At 47.9% G+C, this 20,354-nt stretch overlaps 1 protein-coding gene across 3 annotated transcripts; it reads left to right on the top strand.

The window, feature by feature from the left end:
- The first annotated feature begins 1,456 nt into the window (after positions 1-1,456).
- Calcoco1 (calcium binding and coiled-coil domain 1) lies at positions 1,457-16,702 on the top strand. Of its 3 annotated transcripts, none has more exons than XM_034516750.2 (15): positions 1,457-1,591; positions 4,056-4,235; positions 4,513-4,615; positions 5,318-5,508; positions 7,021-7,179; positions 7,512-7,660; positions 9,600-9,690; positions 11,812-11,967; positions 12,142-12,396; positions 12,782-12,907; positions 13,322-13,417; positions 13,694-13,802; positions 13,971-14,170; positions 14,562-14,668; positions 15,694-16,702. In XM_034516750.2, exons 2-15 carry the CDS (start codon positions 4,080-4,082, stop codon positions 15,869-15,871), a joined length of 2,076 nt encoding a protein of 691 aa, XP_034372641.1. In that variant the 5' UTR covers positions 1,457-1,591; positions 4,056-4,079; the 3' UTR covers positions 15,872-16,702. The 3 variants fall into 3 exon arrangements, with proteins under 3 accessions (XP_034372641.1, XP_034372642.1, XP_076768300.1); XM_034516751.2 differs by lacking the exon at positions 15,694-16,702 and adding an exon at positions 14,929-15,657; XM_076912185.1 differs by lacking the exon at positions 15,694-16,702 and adding an exon at positions 14,864-15,071.
- The last annotated feature ends 3,652 nt before the right edge of the window (positions 16,703-20,354 follow it).

Genomic DNA, 20,354 nt, shown 5'->3' with positions numbered 1-20,354 from the left:
TCAGCTAACCCAGGACCTTGAGCCATCTCCCAATGCAGTAGCAGCTTGTGCCCTAACTCATAAATCCTGACTAATGACACAGATATGTCACCTTAATATTTGTGCAGCCCAGTGACTTAATGCTTTGGAGATCTTCAAATGAAAGGCACCCAGGGACAGCACCGAATACCCTATTCAATCTTAAAAGGAAAACAACAACAACAAACCTACAAAAAAGCTACAAAAAAAAAAACAAAAAACAAACAAACAAACAAACAAAAAAACCTAACATGGTAAAGGGAGAGGTGCCAGAACCTACTGCCACAGATAATTAGAACTGGCACAGCCAGGAGAGGAAAGCCATCCTTCTGACAGAACTATTTATTTGTGAGACAGGGTCTCTCCTGTGTAGCCCAACTTGGAATCAAAATCTCCAGGATCCCCCTGCCTCTGAGTCTTCAATTGCTAGGGTTACAGTTGTGTGGCACTACATCTCACTTAATCCTTTAATATAGAGACAGGGAAAAGAAATTTGAACTCTTCCAGGGTTGGAGGCCGCCTACAACGATGAGGACCCCGCCCAAGTCCTTAAGTGATTTGGGGTGTAGGAACAGTGTGAATCTTTCACCTATTCTAAAAAATAATAATAATAACAAGTTGTATTGTTGCTCTAATTAATTTAAGCCAGTTAAAAGGCTTGGGAAAACAAGCCTAAGTAGCTTGTGAGTAGGTCCTGACAAGCTCTCTTTTCAACCGCATGCTTTTCATTCCACAGCCTGGCCACCACTTCAAACAATGTACACTAAACCTAGCCCCAGAAGCCACTCCAGGGGGAACGCGTGCAAGAGGTGTGTGTGTGTGTGTGTGTGTGTGTGTGTGTGTGTGTGTGTGTGTGTTATCCGACTCCTTGGCACAGAAATCTTCTCAAGCTGGAACCAAACAGTAAGCGTTGAGACTTTTACAAGATCTGTCAACCCTGAAGTCAGTGCAAGCTAAAAATAAATAACCACTACCACCACTGTGAATTTCCCCACCCACAACATGGTGACTGTAGCTCGTAGCTTGGAACAGGCCTGGCAAAGCTCTACCATTTCATAGCCCTGACACTAGAATATTCCTTAAACAAGTTTCTTCTTTTGTAAGTAGATATAACACTACGGCCTATCTTGAAAAAACGGACAAGAAGGCTATGCTGGAAGCGTTCCGCCCCATCGAAAAGAGCTGTGCAGAACGCGTTAAAGCCGTCAACTCTCCCACTAAGCATGCTACGAAACAGCAACCACCACTAGATCAGCTTGCCCTTTCTTGAGGAATCCTGGGCCATGAAGTCCTTTGGAAGCCACACCCTCCTGCATTGCCACGGAAGTGAGAACTACAACTCCCGGGACGCCACGCTGAGTCCACCACCGCCCCGCCCTCTTCCCCGCCCCTCGCGCGCAGCTTTTTGGGATATGTAGTTCTAGAGGCAGAAAACTGGGCGGTGTCGAATTCCAGAAGAACCACAGGCCCCAGAAGCTCTCGCGTCACTCTTCCCCTCCCCTCCCCTCCTGTAGTCGGAGTGCTGTTTTTGTTGTTGGTGAAAGGTGAGGGGAACAGCTGATCCGTCTGTGGGGTAAGAAACTTGGCCTAACTGAGGGTGGGCTTACGCGGGGGTGGTCAGCCCGCTTCTGAGCCTGCGAGAGGCTAATCCGAGAGAACTGTAGAAGAGGACGGTAGGAGCGTTTAGGTTTTAATACTTTACGCAGCGAGGAAGCCTCCCCCACGTTTCGGGTTTGTTGGTTTCAAGGGGGCCCTTGAGGGGTAGCCCGCAATGTCCTCACTTTCTTGCGGGGCCTCCTCTGTAAAGCTCAATCCGCTTATGGAAGCTTGAAGGACTGAAATATTTACTTAATCTTTTCCAAGCAAGTCTTGCCCTCACAGACACTCTCTCTCTCTCTCTCTCTCTCTCTCTCTCTCTCTCTCTCTCTCTCTCTCTTCTCTCCCTCCCTCCCTCCCTCCCTCCCTCCCTCCCTCCCCCAAATCCAAAGATCCAAAGACCTTTACTACGCTGAATCCCTGAGGGGAAAACTTCCAACTCGTGGAACGGCAAAACTCTGAGAACCCTACAGTGGAGAGGACACACACACACACACACACACACACACACTCACTCACTCAAACAGAGAGCATTTGAACATCAGCATCTGACCACATACACTTTAGGTGCCCAGGACTTTCAGTTTTGGAGAGTGTCTGCAGCTGTTACGGATTTTCTTTGTGGGGAAGGAGAGGTTGGGGTTCTCAACGCATAGAACTTTGGAGACAGATGTCACTCTATCCTAAGAAGAGTTATATTTGAAGAAAACACGGAGTAAATGTAAAGAGGAATTCTTTTCAGAGATGGGGGAAAAAAAGAACATTGAAATAGTAGCTTCAGTCCAGTCTCTTTACGACGAAGAAATTGTTTCCTGTTGCATTGCTGGCCCACCTTTCCATCTCCACGGAGTGTCCAATTTCTTTTAAAGTTCCTCCCCCACTGTCTCAGCCTGGTGTGGGTTTGTGATGTTTGGGGGCGTGCATATGACTAGTGGTGATGGCTGATTGGACACATCGGCTGCAGCTGACACAGGAAGCAGATGTGTGGGCTAGAGAGAAGAGGGCTGCCTCTCAGCTCTGGATTGAAAGTGTATTTTATTTTTATTTTTTTAAGTTAATATACAGTGAGTTTCATTATGATATTTCAAACATGTACACCATAGTTTGTCCTTATTCATCTCTGAGTACTACTCTGTTTTAATGTTTTCTCTCTCTCTCTTTCTCTCTCTCTCTCTCTCTCTCTCTCTGTAACATAGATGTACAGAAGTCTGAGCACAACTTGGGAAATCGGTTTTCTCCTCTACCACATGAGTTGGTGGCAACCACTTTTATCCGCCCAGCTATCCTACCCCCTCAACTCTTGACTTGTTATTATTATCTATTTTCCAATTAGTTCTCCCTAGCTAACTCCATTTATCTTATTATCTCCTGCCGCTAACCCAAGAATATGGCAGGATTTGGACCCTTAGAATTGAGGATAAGAGGAGCCAACAATAATGCAGACAGAGTACTAGAGCTGGGGTAGCACCCAAACAAATCATTAGGTTTCTAGCTCTGCTCCCAGCAGGATGTGAAGAGAAAGAAGAAAAAAAAAAAAAAAAAAAAGAATGTTCTTCATTGAACTCTCTGCCTTTTCTCAACACTGAATGTACATTTCCCCTTCTCAGGGCCCCTTACTTACCCTGTTTCCAACCTGTTCCCTGCCTAAGGGTGGGGCTTTCCTGGCTCTAGGTCCCCACATTCCATCTCCCCACACCACCACCTTCCTGCTGAATATTTCACTCCACCCTTGAACTGCCACCTCCAGAATTTTTGATTTCCTGGAAGAGAAGTTGAGGGACAGAACCTGTCTCTCCTATTATCCTCCCCTTCTCTAGTTCTTGGAGGAAAGCCAAAGCTTGCCGCCTCTGCTTCCCTAGAGTTGATCAGGATTGACAACTCACAGATTGGTGCACCAAGAGCAGAGGAGCAAGGATTAGGTTGTTGGTCTCCAAACCATATTCCCCTCTGAAAACTCATCATCATCTGAAATCAGCTGTTGTTTTGGGACTCTTACCTGGGTATAGTAGGCTCATCAAGCTTAGGTATATGTAAGAGAGACCTGCTTAAACTGAGAGAGGCCCATACTTCCATTGGATTTTGAAAGTATAGGGGATTGCATGGAGAAACCAAGAAAATCTGGAATTCCCACGGAGGTCGAGAGATGAAAAGGGGAGACAGAGATGGGCAGAGACCGAGATACTGGGTCAGTGGGGCAATGAAAAGGATTAGAAATTAGACAAGTGAGGGCCTGTAAGCCACAGAGGGTACAGCATGATAGGATAGGAAGTTGACTTGGAAGGCAACACCTATGCCCCAGGAATTAAAAGTGATACCTCAAGAAGGTCCCACAACCTTAGGGCCTGGAAACCTGTGAGGTGACAGAGATGGTGGGTGGGTGCACATGGTCAAGGGAAGGAAGCAGTAGAAAGATTTAAGTCTATCAATCCTTTCTTTCATAGGACATCAGGCATCTTGAGGACAGGATGGAAGAGTCATCACTAAGCCGGGCACCATCCCGGGGTGGAGTTAACTTCCTGAATGTGGCCCGGACCTACATCCCCAACACCAAGGTGGAATGTCACTACACTCTGCCTCCAGGCACCATGCCCAGTGCCAGTGACTGGATTGGCATTTTTAAGGTATCCCTAGACCCTCTTCTGGCTCAAGCTTCTGGGACACACGTTTGTTAGAGTATGAGAAGTGACCGGGTCCTTAGATTCTCAGGTTGACAGGGAGGAAAATGACTCCGAGGTGGTCAGTATAAAGTTCATCTCTCTATCTTTGCCCCTCTCTCCTGATAGTATAACGTCCTTCAACCTTACCTGACTCTTCACGTCCTTGGTACCATTTGTTCAGTCCTGCAGCCCTTCTATTACTCACAGATGATAACTCCATCATCACGCCTTTCTCTTTCAGGTGGAAGCTGCCTGTGTTCGGGATTATCACACATTTGTATGGTCCTCAGTGCCAGAAACTACAACTGATGGCTCCCCCACCCACGCCAGTGTCCAATTCCAAGGTATAAAGAAAGAGGGAGGGGCTAAGGAAGTGGTGGTCTGGGGGAAAGGCAGAGGGCTAGCATATTCCAGTGTCATCCCAGCTACCAAGGAGGCTAGGACCGGAAGATAGCTTGAACCCGGGATAGCAGTGCTGGCCTAGGCAGCATGGCTGACCCTGTCTCTAAAAGAAAAAAAAAAAAAAAAAAAAAGACTTTGTGAGACTGGATCCAAAAGATTTCAGCAAGTCATCATAGACTCCAGTGTCTTAGAGGATGCTGTAGAAAGAGGATGTTAATCCCACTCATTTACACAACGAAAGAGGGACTCCCAGTATGGGACAAGGGAAAGTGTGTAGTAACAACAGTCTGAGAGACCTGGATTAAAATCTCAGCTTTACAAACTGTTTGGCATTGAGCATGTGAGTTAGAATAGGGTCCCACCTTGTAGGAACAGTGCAGGGACTTCAAATGATCTGGGGAACGCTGGTCTAGTGGTGCAAAGTGTGTGCCGGCAGTCAGTAAGTGGCAGCTAGAGTCAGCATGAGGAGGAGGAGTGTTAATAAAGCAGGTGGCTAGGCAGGAAGGAGGAAGGAGCATATCCCAAGGACCAGCCCCAGGGGAGTGGGCAGTAGGTGACATGGTGATACTTTCCCTCTCCTAATAGGAACAGAGATCTGCTGGCGCTTGAGCGCCAGAGATCATACTGGGTTATTCTTCCCATAGCCAGCTACTTGCCCAAACCAGGAGCCCAACTCTACCAGTTCCGGTATGTGAACCGCCAGGGCCGGGTGTGTGGGCAGAGCCCTCCATTCCAGTTCCGAGAGCCAAGGCCCATGGATGAGCTGGTGACCCTGGAGGAGGCTGATGGAGGCTCTGACATCCTGTTGGTTGTCCCTAAGGCCACCGTCCTTCAGGTAAGAAAAGAATAGCAGGCTTGTTCCTGGGTCAGGGACACCAAGGATGACATTACAAGAGTCCCCCCCTTCTGCCTTTACTTCCCCTCCTCTGTCACCTCAACTGAAGCCTTCACTAGGAGTTACCAGAGGTCTGCTCTCAACAAACTCAGCCTTTACACAGACAGACACAGAACAGGAAAGCAAGTGTAACTGACATTCTAGAATTGAGCCAGCCTTCTCAGAGGGCTGCTGCCTGTGTCCTAAGTCCTACAGGAGATCCACAGGGTGGAGGAAAACTGCCTCGAGGGACACAGGAAGGAAGGGAGGTTGAGGTCTGCCTCTAGCATTGGCACGGCAGGGCTCTGACCAGTCCCATTCAGTACCAAAGGTGCTGACCACATATATCTCTTTGGCACTATAGGCATGACTAATCCATTTGAGGTATAATCACTGGAAAGATAACATACTGGATTTTGAACATAGTATTTCAACATTTATTTATTTATATGTGTTTATCTGAGTATTTGTATAAGTAAGTGCATACATGCCATAACACATGTGGAATCAGAGATCAACTTGTGGGAGTTAGTTCTCTTGTCCTGCTGTGTAAGTTTCAAGGATCCAAGGATCAAGCTCAGGTTTCCAGGGTTGGCAGCAAGTATCTCTATCTAAGGTGACATCTTGCTGGCCCAGCCGTGGCACTTTTAACTGCAGTCCCTCAGTTACCTTTCCCAGCCTGGGTGTGTGTACATATGTGTGGTTACAGAGGCCAGAATGGAGTGTTGTAGAATCCTCTGGAGCTGGAGTTACAGGCCACCTGATATAGCTTCTAGAAACTAGTCTCTGGTCCTCTCCAAGAGCAGCAGGCATTCTTGACTGCTGAGCTGTTTCTCTGGCCCTCATATACTTCTTATTAAAGTGGATACTAGAAAATTTAAACTTAAAAACATGCTGTATATAAATATTTCCACCGGGTCAGAGAAGAGTCTCAGGAGCGAAGGCAGATACTACAGAGACACCTGAGAGAAGGTGAGGGACAGAGAGAGTTGGGAGGCAGTCCATTCTTTCTCCAGATGGGAGAAAAGCTGTTCAGAAGGGGAAAGTTGGTAGCTCCTCAGAGATGCGGACAAGCCCCTGCTCTCTAAAACCCAAGCCTGATAGATACATGGATCAACATGACAGGAAGATGTTTTTACATAAGTGAAAAATAACACAAGCTGCTACCCAGTGTTCTGTTTTTACATTGGTTATTCTCATTTAAATATCACAGATGAGGAGGTTAGTGGTTTGGCTAGTATAAGCTGTATTGCAGATTTACTCAAATCTGTCTGACTCAGTAGAGATAGGGTAAACTTAGAGGAGTCCCTTGTCACTGTGCCCTGTCAGAGGAAGGTGCCAGGCCTGGGCTGAAAGGTGATTGAGGGTTGGCAGTTAAGAGCTGGGCCATGGTGACTCGGTTTCTCTACCCCAACGTGTGTCTGAAATGATGCCTCATGCATACACGCTCTCCCCCTTCTCCTGTCCTTGTAGAACCAGCTGGATGAGAGCCAGCAGGAACGGAATGACCTGATGCAGCTGAAGCTGCAGTTGGAGGATCAGGTGACAGAGCTGAGGAGCCGAGTGCAGGAGCTGGAGGCAGCTCTGGCCACGGCCAGGCAGGAGCATTCAGAGCTCACCGAGCAATACAAGGTGGGAGTTGGAGCTGGTGGGGGTGGGCCCTGTAGACCCAGCAAAGAGGAGAAAGGGAAGATGTCAGTGGAGTTTTAACATAGTCCTTGCATCAAAGAAATAGGCTTAAGGGTAACAGGTGGGACTAAACTTTGAATGATAAGAGGTACATCCCAGTTTGTAATAAGACTCACTTCTCTGCATCCAGGAATACTGGCATAATGCCACAGTCCCAGGCAACAGTACCTCCTCCACCCAGCTTTTCTAAGGAAGGTGGCAGAACAGAGGTGGGGCATATAATGTTAAGCCTGAGCCTGCCCTGACCCTCTTCCTTGGTGGAACCTTGATTCCAGGGCCTCTCCCGGTCCCATGGGGAGCTCTCAGAAGAGAGGAACATCCTGAACCAGCAGCAGGGACAGCATGTGGCCCGTATCCTGGAGTTAGAGGATGACATCCAGACCATGAGTGACAAAGTACTGATGAAGGAGGTGGAGCTGGACAGGTAGGCGACCTCCCCAGCCTGAGGTGACCTCTGTCCCTCTGGCCTCTGCCTCCCAAGGCCTCCACTCCATTCCCTGCTTCAGATGGGCATACCTGCTATCTGGCCCACTGGTTGCTCTGGCCCTTCACAATTGCATACAGAGTATTCTGGTCACCAGGGATTTCCTTCCACCAGCTCTCACACATCTCTGTGATGCTCTTCTAGGCCTTCAGAAAGATCAGTTTCTATTTATTGTGTAGTAGAAGCTAAGCAGAACTGGAAATGGAATATCTAGAAGAAGAGATTGGATAGAACACTCAATGCAAGATAAAAAGCAGCTGAGTCAAAAGCATCACTTGAGTCTGTCCTGGGAAACATAACCAGAGTTCATGATGTATAGTCATATAAATATACAAATGTATATGTATATATACATATATATGCATTAAGTAAATAAATTATATATTTAAAGCACAGGGAAAGCATTAGATTCTGTTCATGCTATTGAGAATGTTCAGTGTCTCAGCTCGATGGTAGGAGCACCTTTTGAGTGTGTGCATGGCCCTGGCTTCAGTCCCAGCACTATAAAAAAAAGAGAGAAATGTTGGAGCCGGAGATCCAAGAGTACAAGAAAATCTCTCCCTTGAGAAAAGGTATAAATCACAGGAATCTTTGGTTTGGTTTTGTGTTTGTTTTTTAAACAGAGAGTCTGACTATCCTAAAACTCACTATATAGATCAGGCTGGCCTCAAACTCAAAGAGATTTTCTTGTCTCTTCCTCCCAAATGTTGGATTAAAGGTATGCACCACCACACCTGACTAAATCACAGAATCTTAACATTGAGAGTGACATTAAGATATTTAAGAGAAAGCCACTCTCAGTCCAGCCTCTTTCAGTAATAAACAGCTATCACTTTTGTGTCTGTTGTACAGAGCCAAGATCTTCCTGTTGGGAAAACAGAGACAGGAGGATCACCAGTTAGACCTACCTGGGCTACATAGTGTGTTATAGACCAGCCCGAGCTGTATAAATTTCATATATATATACACACACATACACACATATACACACATATATATGTATGTATTTATATATATACATATATATGTATACATACATACATACATACATACATACATGTGTGTATATATATACATATACACATATGTATACATACATACATATATGTGTATATATATATACATATACACATACATATACATATATTTTAAACAACAAAATTCTGTGTCTCATGGCAGTAAGCAAAGTGATCCAAGGGGTTGTTTCATAATATACTAGGCTTCCCCTGGGTCAGGACAAGATGTCGTGTTCTTAGAGACTGTGTTTCACATGTCTCGTCTAGCCTACCTACCACCTGTTGTTACATGATTTGGTGCCTGATGATCAGATAAAAGAACAATAGTATTTTGTGGTAATGAAAATGGTATGAAATTCAAATGTCAGTGTTTATTAGATAAGGCTCTCTTGGGCTCCAAGCACATCCCTGTATACATTTGCCTGTGGCCTCTTCTGCACCTGCCACTTTCTGATCTACAGCAACCTCAGGGTTAATAGTGACTGCCCATTGTCACCTAAAGATTGGATTTCATCTCATACTTGAGGGGAAACAGGGAGTCACTGGTATAACAGCCTGTACAGTGATACATAAAGAGGAAAGAAGCCTGGCATGGTGGAGCACACCTTTAATCCCAGAGCTCTGGAAGCAGAGGCAGGTGGATCTCTAAGTTTGAGGACAGCCGGGTATACAGAGTGAGTTCCAAGACAGCCAGGGCTACACAGAGAAACCCTGTCTCAATAAATGACAACAATAAAAACAAAACAAAAAAAAAAAAAAGAAGAAGAAAGGAAGGAAGGAAGGAAAGCAGTTGATGATTATGCCCTAGAAGAGCGTGGGTCAGAGATCAGTATTTCCACCTGACACTGTCATCTCATCAACAGGGTTAGAGACACAGTGAAGGCCCTGACACGGGAACAAGAGAAGCTCCTGGGGCAGCTAAAGGAATTCCAGGCAGACAAGGAGCAGAGTGAGGTAAGAGATTCCAAGTGGGCTTGCTTTCTCAGTTATGCAGTTAGTGTTCATTGAGTCTCTTCTGAAGATTGGGCACACACAAGGGCAAGATATAAAGTACCCTGTGTACTCCTGCCCCACAGTGCATTACCTGCCCACATCACAAGCAGTCAAAGTGCAATATAAATGTCCCAAGAAAAGCCTAATACAGGGTCCAGAAAGGTGGACACAAACACCTCCTATTAGACTTAGAAGCAGCTGTTAAGTGAAGACCTATTATGCTGGCATTAAGAGGAGCCCTGGGACTGGCCACCCATTCTAGCCAGTTGTCAGGTGGAGAGCAATTGTGTAAAACACCCAAGATCAACCTCTGGTCCACATGGACTCATGCACACTCATACACACGTGTGCGAACACACACACACACATACACACACACAAATGCAAAGGCTATCAAAAGGAGGAAATAAGATCCAGGCATGATGGTGTGCCTGGCGTTCCGTTCTAGCACTCAGAAGGCTGAAACAGAAGGATTTTTTACTTCAAGGTCAGCCTTGGCTGACACTATGTCAGTAGGTAGGAAAGAGAGAAGAAGGAATTCAAACTTTAAACACTTTGAGTCATAGACAAGTAAGTGGTAAACAATAACAGTTTTTAAACTGTCAACCTTACAGCTTCAGTTTACTCCTCCTCAATTTGATAGAAAATACAAAAAAAATTTAATTCTGAATTAACCTAAAAGCACACATCAGTGGATTGGTGCTCTCCCGTGTGTTCACTTGTGTGCTGACAGACTTTTAAAAACAGTTTTTAATAATTTAGAGCAAGTTCAGAGCTGAGATTATTGTTCAGTGTTGAGCAAGGCAAGAAAAAAAAGAATGAATTCAAATAAAATATTTGCAGAACTGTCAATGGCTTTCTCAGAACCCTGGGCTTCTCTAAAAAGCTGCTCAGCAGTGAAGAATGGGATTTGAGCAGCGTGTGATGGTACTGTAATTCCAGCACTGGAGGGGCTGAGGCAGAAGAATTGCCACAAGTTGTATAGCAAGATCCTGTCTTAAAATATAAAACAATACAAACAAACATGTAGGTTGAGTTAAGTAGAACAAAGAAAGATGCAAGGAGCAGCCCGAGGGAGTTTGTGTAGAATTGAGACGAGGTGTGGAGGTCTGCAGTGGAACCTCTTTTCTTTAGCTGTGAGAAGTACTGGTGAATGTCAGGTAGAGGGTACACATGCTTAAGAAATTGTACTGAGAGCCAGGTGTTGTGGGTGGCACAAACCTTTAATCCCACCGCTAGGGAGGCAGAGACAGGCAGATTTCTGTGAGCCAAGGCCAGCCTGATCTACAAAGCAAGTTCCAGGACATCCAGGACTAGCTATGCAGAGAAATCCTGTCTCAAAAAAAAAAAAAAAAAAAACCCAAGAATTGTACTGAGAAGCACTGACTGTCTGATCCTGTTTTCTAAGTAACTGGTTACAGCACCATCCAGTCATCCCACAAGAACAGCCATGCCTGAACGAACATGGTCGTGGCAGTAATAGAACACAGAAGATAGCTGTAACCAGGATGGAAAGTGGAAAGGCTATTGCTTTCTTCTGTGAACTGCAGGGGAGAAAAGAGAGCCAAGAATAACACCCAAGTGTCCAACTAGGTGAACTGAGAAGTTCTCAGTACAGCAGGCATGAATGACAGAAGTCAGGAGAATCTAGGCATGGTGGCGTGCACCTGTGATCCCAGCATTAGAGACAGAAGCAGGTGGAGGATTGCTCGTCTAAAGCCAATCTGGACCAGCTACATAGTAGGACCCTACTGCAGGGAGAGGGAATAGAGAGACAGAGCCTTGGGGGAGGGAAGAGAGGAGAGGGGGAAGGAAAAGGTCTGAGGTGAGAGGTGCAATATTCTGAGCTTAAGGGGCCATCCAGACTGTTTTGACTTAAAGGAAAAGTAGGAAAGCAGGATTGCCTTAATGTAAGACCCCAGGCTGGGACTGAGACCCAAGAAGACAGGACAGGAGTGAGTGCTTCCACTTGTGCTAAATCTAAGAAGCAGCCTTCTTTCGTCACAGTGGCAGAAAGGCAGCCTGCCCCTGGCTGTCCCAGTACTCATCCCCTGGTCCTTACCTGCTTTCCATTTGCATCAGGCTGAGTTACAAATGGTCCAAGAGGAGAACCACAGCTTAAACACAGAGCTACAGGAGGCCAAGGGCCGGCAAGAAGAGCAAGGTGCTCAGGTCCAGCGACTGAAGGACAAGCTGGCCCACATGAAGGACACCCTGGGCCAAGCCCAGCAGAAAGTGGTGAGTGAAGGCCTGGAGGTGGTAGGAAGCAGGGGAAGTTCCAAGTAGTCTAGACGAATGTGGGTGTGCAGAGAAAAGGCACAGGTGGCTAAAGTGAACAGCACAACCCTGATGAGGGGCTCCCTGGCTCACATGTGTTTGCCTGAGGGATCCGATCTCTTGTCTTCTTTGGAGGCCGAACTGGAGCCTCTGAAAGAGCAGCTCCGAGGGGTCCAGGAGCTTGCAGCCTCAAGCCAGCAGAAAGCAGCCCTTCTCGGGGAGGAGTTGGCCAGTGCAGCAGGAGCTAGAGACCGAACCATAGCTGAGCTACACCGCAGCCGACTGGAGGTGGCTGAAGCCAATGGCCGACTGTCTGAGCTCAGCCTGCACTTGAAGGAGGAAAAGTGCCAATGGAGCAAGGAACGAACAGGGCTGCTGCAGAGCATGGAGGTAGGGGCGGCCCTCCCCTACGTCTGGGACTCCAAACTGTAGTTGGATGCTCTGGGAGGAGAGAAGAGTGGGTGGGATCCTGGGTGGACTGAGGAGAGACACACACTTTGCTTTCCAGGCATGAACCAGCCCCAACAGGAGTCTCAGTCCTGATCACCAAAATCCCTAGTTACCATCCTTGGTGTAGGAACATTTGCTGTCATGGGCACCAGGCTCTGCCGCAGAACCGAGTCCCACTTTCAGGTGGCTCAGAAGTGAGGACATTGGTCAGAAACAATTTGGTGCCCCAGACATAAAAGAAAGATCCAGTGAGGGCAATGCTGTTTTCCTGGCATCCTTTGCCACTTCGTCTCCTCCCTCCCATCTTCCTGTGCACCATCTCTAGGCTGAGAAGGACAAGATCCTGAAGCTGAGCGCAGAGATCCTGCGGCTGGAGAAGACAGTACAGGAGGAGAGAAGCCAGAGCCACATATTGAAGACTGAGCTGGCCCGAGAAAAGGACTCTAGCCTGGTGAGGTGCCTACCTCCTTGGGTTGAGACCTATGTCCTAATATATAAGTGCCTACTGCCTCTTAGCTCTGAAGTACCATGTACTGACTTGTGTACCTCCCAGCCCTCTTGGTTTGAATGTGCACACTCCCTTTCTGCTCATAGAGTGCGCCTCTGGGCCTGGAGGGATGACATACGAGAGTTACAGGGTGGCTTCCGGTATTACCAAAACCTCTTCACCCAGCATAAGATAGTTAGCTAGGACCACATTTGAGAGATAGAGTTTAGGACTTTGGCCTGAGCCCCAGGGGCTAAGACAAGGGCCTTGTGGAAGAAATATATTGGGTATGGAGCAAGGGAGGGCATAGTTTAACTTTTGGACCAGGTTCTTGGTGACACATTTCAGGTTCCATGTTCCATTACCTTTTTCCCTCAGGTGCAGTTGTCGGAGAGTAAGCGGGAGCTCACAGAGCTACGGTCAGCCCTCCGTGTGCTTCAGAAGGAGAAGGAGCAGTTGCAGACAGAGAAACAGGTGAGTCACCTGTTGCCATAGATGATGAGACCCTGGATGCCAAAGCCCAGGGCTTAGGGGCTCAAAATTCTGTATCATCTTGGTAATATCTTAGCTCAGAAACTAGAATCTTTTTCAGGATACAAAGGCTGAAAGGGTGCCCTGACCCTTCTTTGAAACTGACTTTATGCAGGGGAGGGAACAAGGCACAAGACAGAGGAGAGAGCCCCTTTAGGGGATCTGCCTTGTGTAACTCCACTAAGGCCCAGCAAACAGCTTTTCCTTTTCCAACTGCAGGAATTGCTGGAGTACATGAGGAAGCTGGAGGCCCGCCTGGAAAAGGTGGCAGATGAGAAGTGGAACGAAGACGCTGCCACAGAGGATGAGGAAGCCACTGCTGGGCTGAGTCTGTGCCCCCGAGTCTTGGGACACCTCCTCCCCTCCCCCTCCTTGACATGCTTCGAAGCAGCCTGGCTGTCCCTTCCCATTTCCTGGGCCCTCTGTGGTTGAAGGGTCTCCCTCCTCAGGTTTCCATGGCTGACCCTTTCTTCCCTGTCTGCCTTCCCTCTCATAGGCTGCCCTGCAGCTCTGACAGACTCAGAGGATGAGTCCCCAGAAGACATGCGGCTCCCATCCTATGGTTTGTGTGAGCGTGGAAACACAAGCTCCTCTCCTCCTGGGCCTCGGGAGGCTTCTTCTCTTGTTGTCATCAACCAGCCAGCACCCATTTCTCCCCAGCTCTCAGGGCCAGCGGAGGCCAGCAGCTCAGACTCAGTGAGTAGTGAGAGCCACGTGGGAGTAGTAAGCAGGTGGTAAGGTCATACTTGAACCACGGAGAAAGCCTGTACCATACAGCACTTGTACTCTGGACTGGAGGAGGCAGGCCTAGCTAGGTGTCGTGATGCAGGCTTTCAGACTCAGCACTCAGAGTTCAAGGCCACCCTGGTATAGACCAGACCAGCCAAGACTACACAGTGAAATCTTGTCTCACCTAGAACCCAGGCCAGTGCAATTGCCTTGATGCTCCCAGGTCCCTTGCCCTGCCCCACCAGCCCTGACAAAGTCCTGTTCCAGCTTCTCTCTTCCTACCACTCTGCTGTCTGGGACTAGCCTTGGCTTCTCCACCTTTGTGGAACCCATCCCGATCCTCCCTGTGTCTTCCCAGGAGGCCGAAGATGAGAAGTCAGTCTTGATGGCAGCTGTGCAGAGTGGAGGTGAGGAAGCCAACCTCCTGCTTCCTGAGCTCGGCAGTGCCTTCTATGACGTGGCCAGGTGAGGGCAGCACAAAAAGGGGAAGAGATCAGTGTACAAGCAGCCACCATACCCTGTCCCCAAGTCCCCCTTCTTGGCTCAGCCAAGAGAAGGTTTCAGTGTGGTTGACAGGAATGTCGGCTATCTCCACAAACCCCAGGTGGCTTCACGGTCTCCCTCACTCCCTGCCTTTGACTAGCTTCTGTGTTGTTCTAGCATCATCTTCCGTGGAGGCCAAATTGCCCTACTTGCCCTCTCTCCTGCCCCTTCCCCCTCCCCAGCCACCAGGTAGGTACCTAGGTCTTCAGGGAAGAAGAAGGTGACCAAAGCCTCAGGGATGGAGACAGAGAAGGACCACCATCCAGAGCATCTGTCTGGCTACACTAGAGATGTTGCTCATCCCTGACTTCCTGGGAAACTAAGAGGGGAACCTGAAGTATGGGCAGGTACCAGGTGGTACCTTCTGCCTGGCTCTCTAGTCCTAGTGAGGTGGGCAGGACCTCAGGGAAAAGAGCATCATCATCTGGCCCCCAACTCTGCCTGGAGTGAGTGGGGCTCGGGGCAGAAAGGGCCAATGCTGTCATCTCTCTCTGCTGGAGCAGGAAGATGAAGAACAGTGTCAGACTCATTTTCAGCCCCATTAGGCAGCAGACGGAGATGGAGGGAGGAGAGCAGGAGACTGGGGGATGGTTCTATACTACAGACACCAGCGGGGACTCATGAAGAGAGGACATGGGCATCTGGAGAACTAATATTTTGAGCAGAAGAGTGCCGTAGGAGAGGCTTGAACAGAGAATGACCAGGATGGCACATGAGGAACAAGAAACCACGTGGGTCTTGTTCCCTGAGGTCCCCAGGTCAAGAAGGCAGCAGAAGCTGGGCACCTTGGTGCTGCCTGAAATCTGAGCCCCCAGGAGGGAAAGGAGAGACTCAGGAATTCAGGAACCTTCCACTGCTACATGACAAGTTTGAGGCCGTATATCAGAAATAATAATAAAGGCAGCAGAGAACCGTGACTCTGTCTGTCTTTCCTTACCTCTCTTCAGTGGCTTTGCAGTGAGTTCCCTGTCAGAGGCCAGCACTGGGGTCCCAGCCATCCCTCCATGGAAGGAGTGTCCCATCTGCAAGGAGCGCTTCCCTGCTGAGAGTGACAAGGATGCCCTGGAGGACCACATGGATGGACATTTCTTTTTCAGCACCCAGGACCCTTTCACCTTTGAGTGATCTTACTCCTCCCTTGTATGTAGACACATGCGCACACACACACACACACACACACACGAACACACACACACGAACACACACACACAGAGACATATATGCAGCTTGGTCTCATCCCCTTTTTTTTTTTTTTTTTAATCACACTGGGCTTTATAATGTACTATTCCTACAGACCATGCCTGCATCCCGCTTTTATCCCAAGCCTTATAACTCCACGTTCCATCCTGATGTCTTTGTCCCAGGTAGCAATCTGTCTTGGGAGCAGTGGTTGAGTTTACTTTCTGAAAAATAGTTCAGAGGAACCAGGATGGAGATGGCTTTGCCTTGTGGGAATAGAATTATTTTCTGCTAGCCCAAGTACACACACACACAAAACTCCCTTCTGATGCCCCAAAGCCAACTCCTGGGGTACCCTACCCTCTCTTGTTCAGACTTTGTTTGTTTATTCAAGTTTTCTCTGAGGCCTGCATGGAGGCGACAGCATGGGCTTCATGACCTCATCGGGTCTTTCTGTTTTTGGCTACCCTGGTTCTTTCTGTCACCCACCCCAGCCTTTTCCCACAGCCTTAGGCCATAAGTTTAAAAGGTTCTTTTGTATTTTTAAGGGTTCCTATACCATCTCCTGCCACCCCACACCGAAGTCCTCAAACAGAAAAGAAAATGTATTTGTGCCTTCCGTGAGGGATAGGGGAGGGGGGGACAAGGGATCCCGGGGGTCCCTTTTTCCCAGCCCCTCACCCTCTCCAGACCCCCACAGCAATAAGAACCTTCTCTCTCCCTTAAACTCCCCTCTTATTTGTAGTTTGGACAAATATATTTATATGATATGTGTAACTGTTGCCATGATGTGGGTTTTTGCCAATAGGTTTTGCTACAGAAAAGAAGGGCTTCAGAGTCCTAGTCCCTGTCGGGAAGGAGGGGAGTGATGGGTCCATTCTTACCAGGCCTTCCAGTGTACTAGCCACCTGAGGCCATGGGAGAAGAAAAAGACCATGTATCTCTGGCCTGGAGCACTTTTAAGGAGGGAGCAAACAGGTGGCTGGTGGGATGGGAAAGGACACACAGGGACCATCAGCTTCTGTGGCCATCCTGGCTACACCCTAATCACATCAAGGGCACATGCCTTTGGGTTCTGCCAAGTGAGGTGTGCTCCAAGCTCCCCACCACCCTTGTTTACATCCCACACACCCCCATGCACTCCTTGACTCTACAATCAGAGCAACACATCCATCCGCCCCAGCCCGTTGTCTGGGTGACACGTCCACATCAGCACAGAGCATATATTAAGGACCTATGTGCCTTTAATCCCAGCACTTGGGAGGCAGAGGTAGGTGGATTTCTGAGTTCGAGGCCAGCCTGGTCTACAGAGTGAGTTCCAGGACAGCCAGGACTATACAGAGAAACCCTGTCTCGAAAAACCAAAAAAAAAAAAAAAAAAAAAAAGACCTATGTGCCCCTGACAGGCACACACCTATAGCTCTTTCACTGTGTGTCCTAAAACACCCTTCTCAGCACCTTGCATCCCTTCAGGTTCACTCACTGGACCACCCCCACAATCCTGTCTTCACCTGAAACTAACCCATCCAGCACCACCCCCCTTCCTACCGCACCTGGATGACATCTTACATTCCCTCCTTCTTCCCTCACATCTGTCTCCTAGCAACCCCATCTCGTTCCCTGAATCCTTTCCAAGGAAATTGGAGATAATGGATCTCTCTCCTCTCTCCATCTCAACCTCTCTTTATTGATCCTCCTTTAATGAAAGTTAATTATAACAATGATTTAATTAATAGAATCCCTCTCTTCCTTTATTGCTTCCCGTATTAAGACTATTAATAAATACGAGCTGGGCTGACAGAGGCATCCATCACCCGCCCAGGACTCCCCCCATCCCTCCTTTCCCCCTCCCCTCTCCCCCTCCCTCTCTTGGCCTATAAACTTGCCGGGGTAGTGGGGGTTAATCAGAGAGGAATTATGAGCCAACATCCCCAGCAGGAGGTGCATTTAATGAAATCACTCGTGATTTATGACTGGGGGAGGTTGAGAGGGAAGAATCTGGGACCTACACTTTCTGGCTTCCAGAAGGTTGGTCCCCCTAGAGCAAAAGGAGAAACAGGGATCCAGAGCCAGGTGCCTGCTCCCTGCCAACCCTCCATCACACACAAAAGCCACATGGCTAATCAAACCAGGCCATTGACACATAGAAGCTCTGGTGAGGACCACACTGTGAACTTTGTACCTACTCTCCCTGGCATGGGTCCTTCTCAACCCTTTGCTGTCTCCTCAGCTCTGTCCTGATTCACCCTCCCACTGCTGTTTCACGCTTCTTTCTCCTAGAGGAAACCCCTCTTCTATCCCCTAATTTGACACCAAGCACTTCCAACGGCTCCAGCTCTGTTTTTTGGGGATCCATGTGTCTCTTTCTGAGCGATCTATGCATGTTTACACTGGGACTTCTGCAGGTGTTTGGAGCAGGGAGGGAGACAGCTGGCCTTCAGATCCAGCTCTGGTCCTACATATTGTGTGGTGTTTGGCAACTCACCCTGTCACACCTCCTTTCTGAAATGGATGTGCCCTTATCTTCGTGCTTTGCTTTGCTGTGTCTGTGCAGCAGCTGAAAGAACTGAAGGTCCTGGAGTGAAAGGAAAAGTCAGATGACGTGGCAGCACATACACCTGTCAGTATTTGTCATCAAAGGATGAATCCAGTCCCTCTGAGTACCTGTGGCTGCCCCCTATCTACAGGAAGTATGGATGGCTTAGTGTGCCAGTGCAGGGTGTCCTTAGCTATTCCCAGTGTGCTTTTCTGCCTCCCATCCTGCCCTGAAAACCCCTGTGCTACAATAGAACAGAACCATTTCCCAGAAATGTGCAGTTTTCCAGCAACTCTAGGCAGCTGCTTTTCTATCCACCCAAAGAATGCTTCAAAGCCCACTTGAATTCTCAGTATCCTGAAAAAGGAGATAGAACACAGGTGGCGTGTTCGTAAAAGCACACTCTGCCAGCTGCACAAGCCTGGAATCCCAGTAGCTGGGAAATGGACAATTTCAAATCCTGTTTCAAAAGGCCAAGGGCTAGTTAGGTGATGACATTTGCGAAGCCCAGGCCAGCATAACTGCAAAGTGAGACCCCGTCCTTAAAGAAAAAAGGAAAGAGGCAACCCAGGGGCTAGGAACAGAGAACCCAGTAGTGCAGACCTTGCCTGTGCAGTGGTCAGACCTCCAGCACTGCATACAAACAAAAGCTCATTATCATGTGTACAAGGTTTTCATCTCTCTGTAAGTAACATGAAGGTAGGATCTGAGCTTCTACACCCTATGGCTCCAAAATCTAATACAGAAAATGGCACAGATGATTCCTCAACATTTTTAAAAATTATAGGGGGGAAAAACCTCTTTAAACATTCAAAATAATACATAAAGAATAAAATGAGCACCACACTGAACTCACCAACCAGGGTTTGTTTGGTTTTTTTTCCTTTTGTTTTCTTTCTTTTTTAATTTTTATTTATTTATTTTTTTAAGACAAGAGTTTCTCTGTGTAGCCCTGGCTGTTTTGGGACTTGTTCTGTAGACCAGGCTGGCCTCGAACTCACAGATCCTCCTGGCACTATCTCTCGAGTGCTGGGATTAAAGGCATGTGCCACCACACCTAGTTCCACCCCCTCCTCCCTCTCTTTCTCTCTCTCAGATGTGAATGGGCAGTTTGTGTGTGTGTGTGTGTGTGTGTGTGTGTGTGTGTGTGTCCATATGAATGCCTAGTACCTGAAAAGGCCAGAAGAAGACATCAGATCCCTTAGAGCTGGAGTTATAGATGTTTGCATCTACTCCTCAAGAATATTCCACAATGTTTCTTAAGTTAACAAAAAGACATCTCAATAGCAACTAACACCTATTTTGTTTTCGTCAAGCAATCTATAGCCCTGCAATGGTGTTAGTGATATTTGGTGATTTAAAGCTGATTGATTGGTCGGAGCTAAAGATATGGTGTTTAACTCTTAGCAGTTAAAAGCACTGGCTGCGCTTCCAGTGGACCCAAGTTTCGATTCCCATGGCGGTTTACAACCATCTAAAACTCCACATTAAAAAAAGAAGTTGAGGAGGGGACTTGCATAGAATGAAAGCCAAACAGTCAGGGACATATTGGGAAATATCAACCTGGAAGGGAAAGGTGAGTGTCAAATGATGGAAATGATGGAAAGAGCTAGTTAGGAGAGGTGACAAAGAGAAGATCCAGCAGAAGCAGGATCAGCACCAAGGCAAGGAAAATGACTCCTGGAAGACACTGGACTAACAACCGGGAACACTGGCTGCAGGGACAGATGACTCTGGGGTAGCAGTGGCTGCATAGCTGGTCTTCACAGCCCCTGAAATAGGTACAGAGTTCTGACCTGTGGGCATTGGGAGTACATCCAGACTCATAAAAAGTGAGGGCTGGGCCAGCAAAAATGACTCACCAACTTAAAGCACTTGCTGCCATGCCTGACC

The sequence above is a fragment of the Arvicanthis niloticus genome, chromosome 13 (genome assembly GCF_011762505.2).
Source record: "Arvicanthis niloticus isolate mArvNil1 chromosome 13, mArvNil1.pat.X, whole genome shotgun sequence".
In the NCBI taxonomy this organism is placed as follows: Eukaryota; Metazoa; Chordata; class Mammalia; order Rodentia; family Muridae; genus Arvicanthis; species Arvicanthis niloticus.
Note: the sequence above shows the minus strand (reverse complement) of the source record. Positions and strands in the feature narration are given on the sequence as shown.

What these genes read in the sequence shown, in the direction of transcription:
- Calcoco1 (XM_034516750.2), top strand. Translation starts at nt 4,080, where the DNA reads ATGGAAGAGTCATCACTAAGCCGGGCACCATCCCGGGGTGGAGTTAAC. An exon ending in GGCTGCTGCAGAGCATGGAG is followed by an intron (nt 12,397 to 12,781) that starts GTAGGGGCGGCC and finishes CACCATCTCTAG; the next exon opens with GCTGAGAAGGACAAGATCCT. An exon ending in GGAAGCCACTGCTGGGCTGA is followed by an intron (nt 13,803 to 13,970) that starts GTCTGTGCCCCC and finishes TCCCTCTCATAG; the next exon opens with GCTGCCCTGCAGCTCTGACA.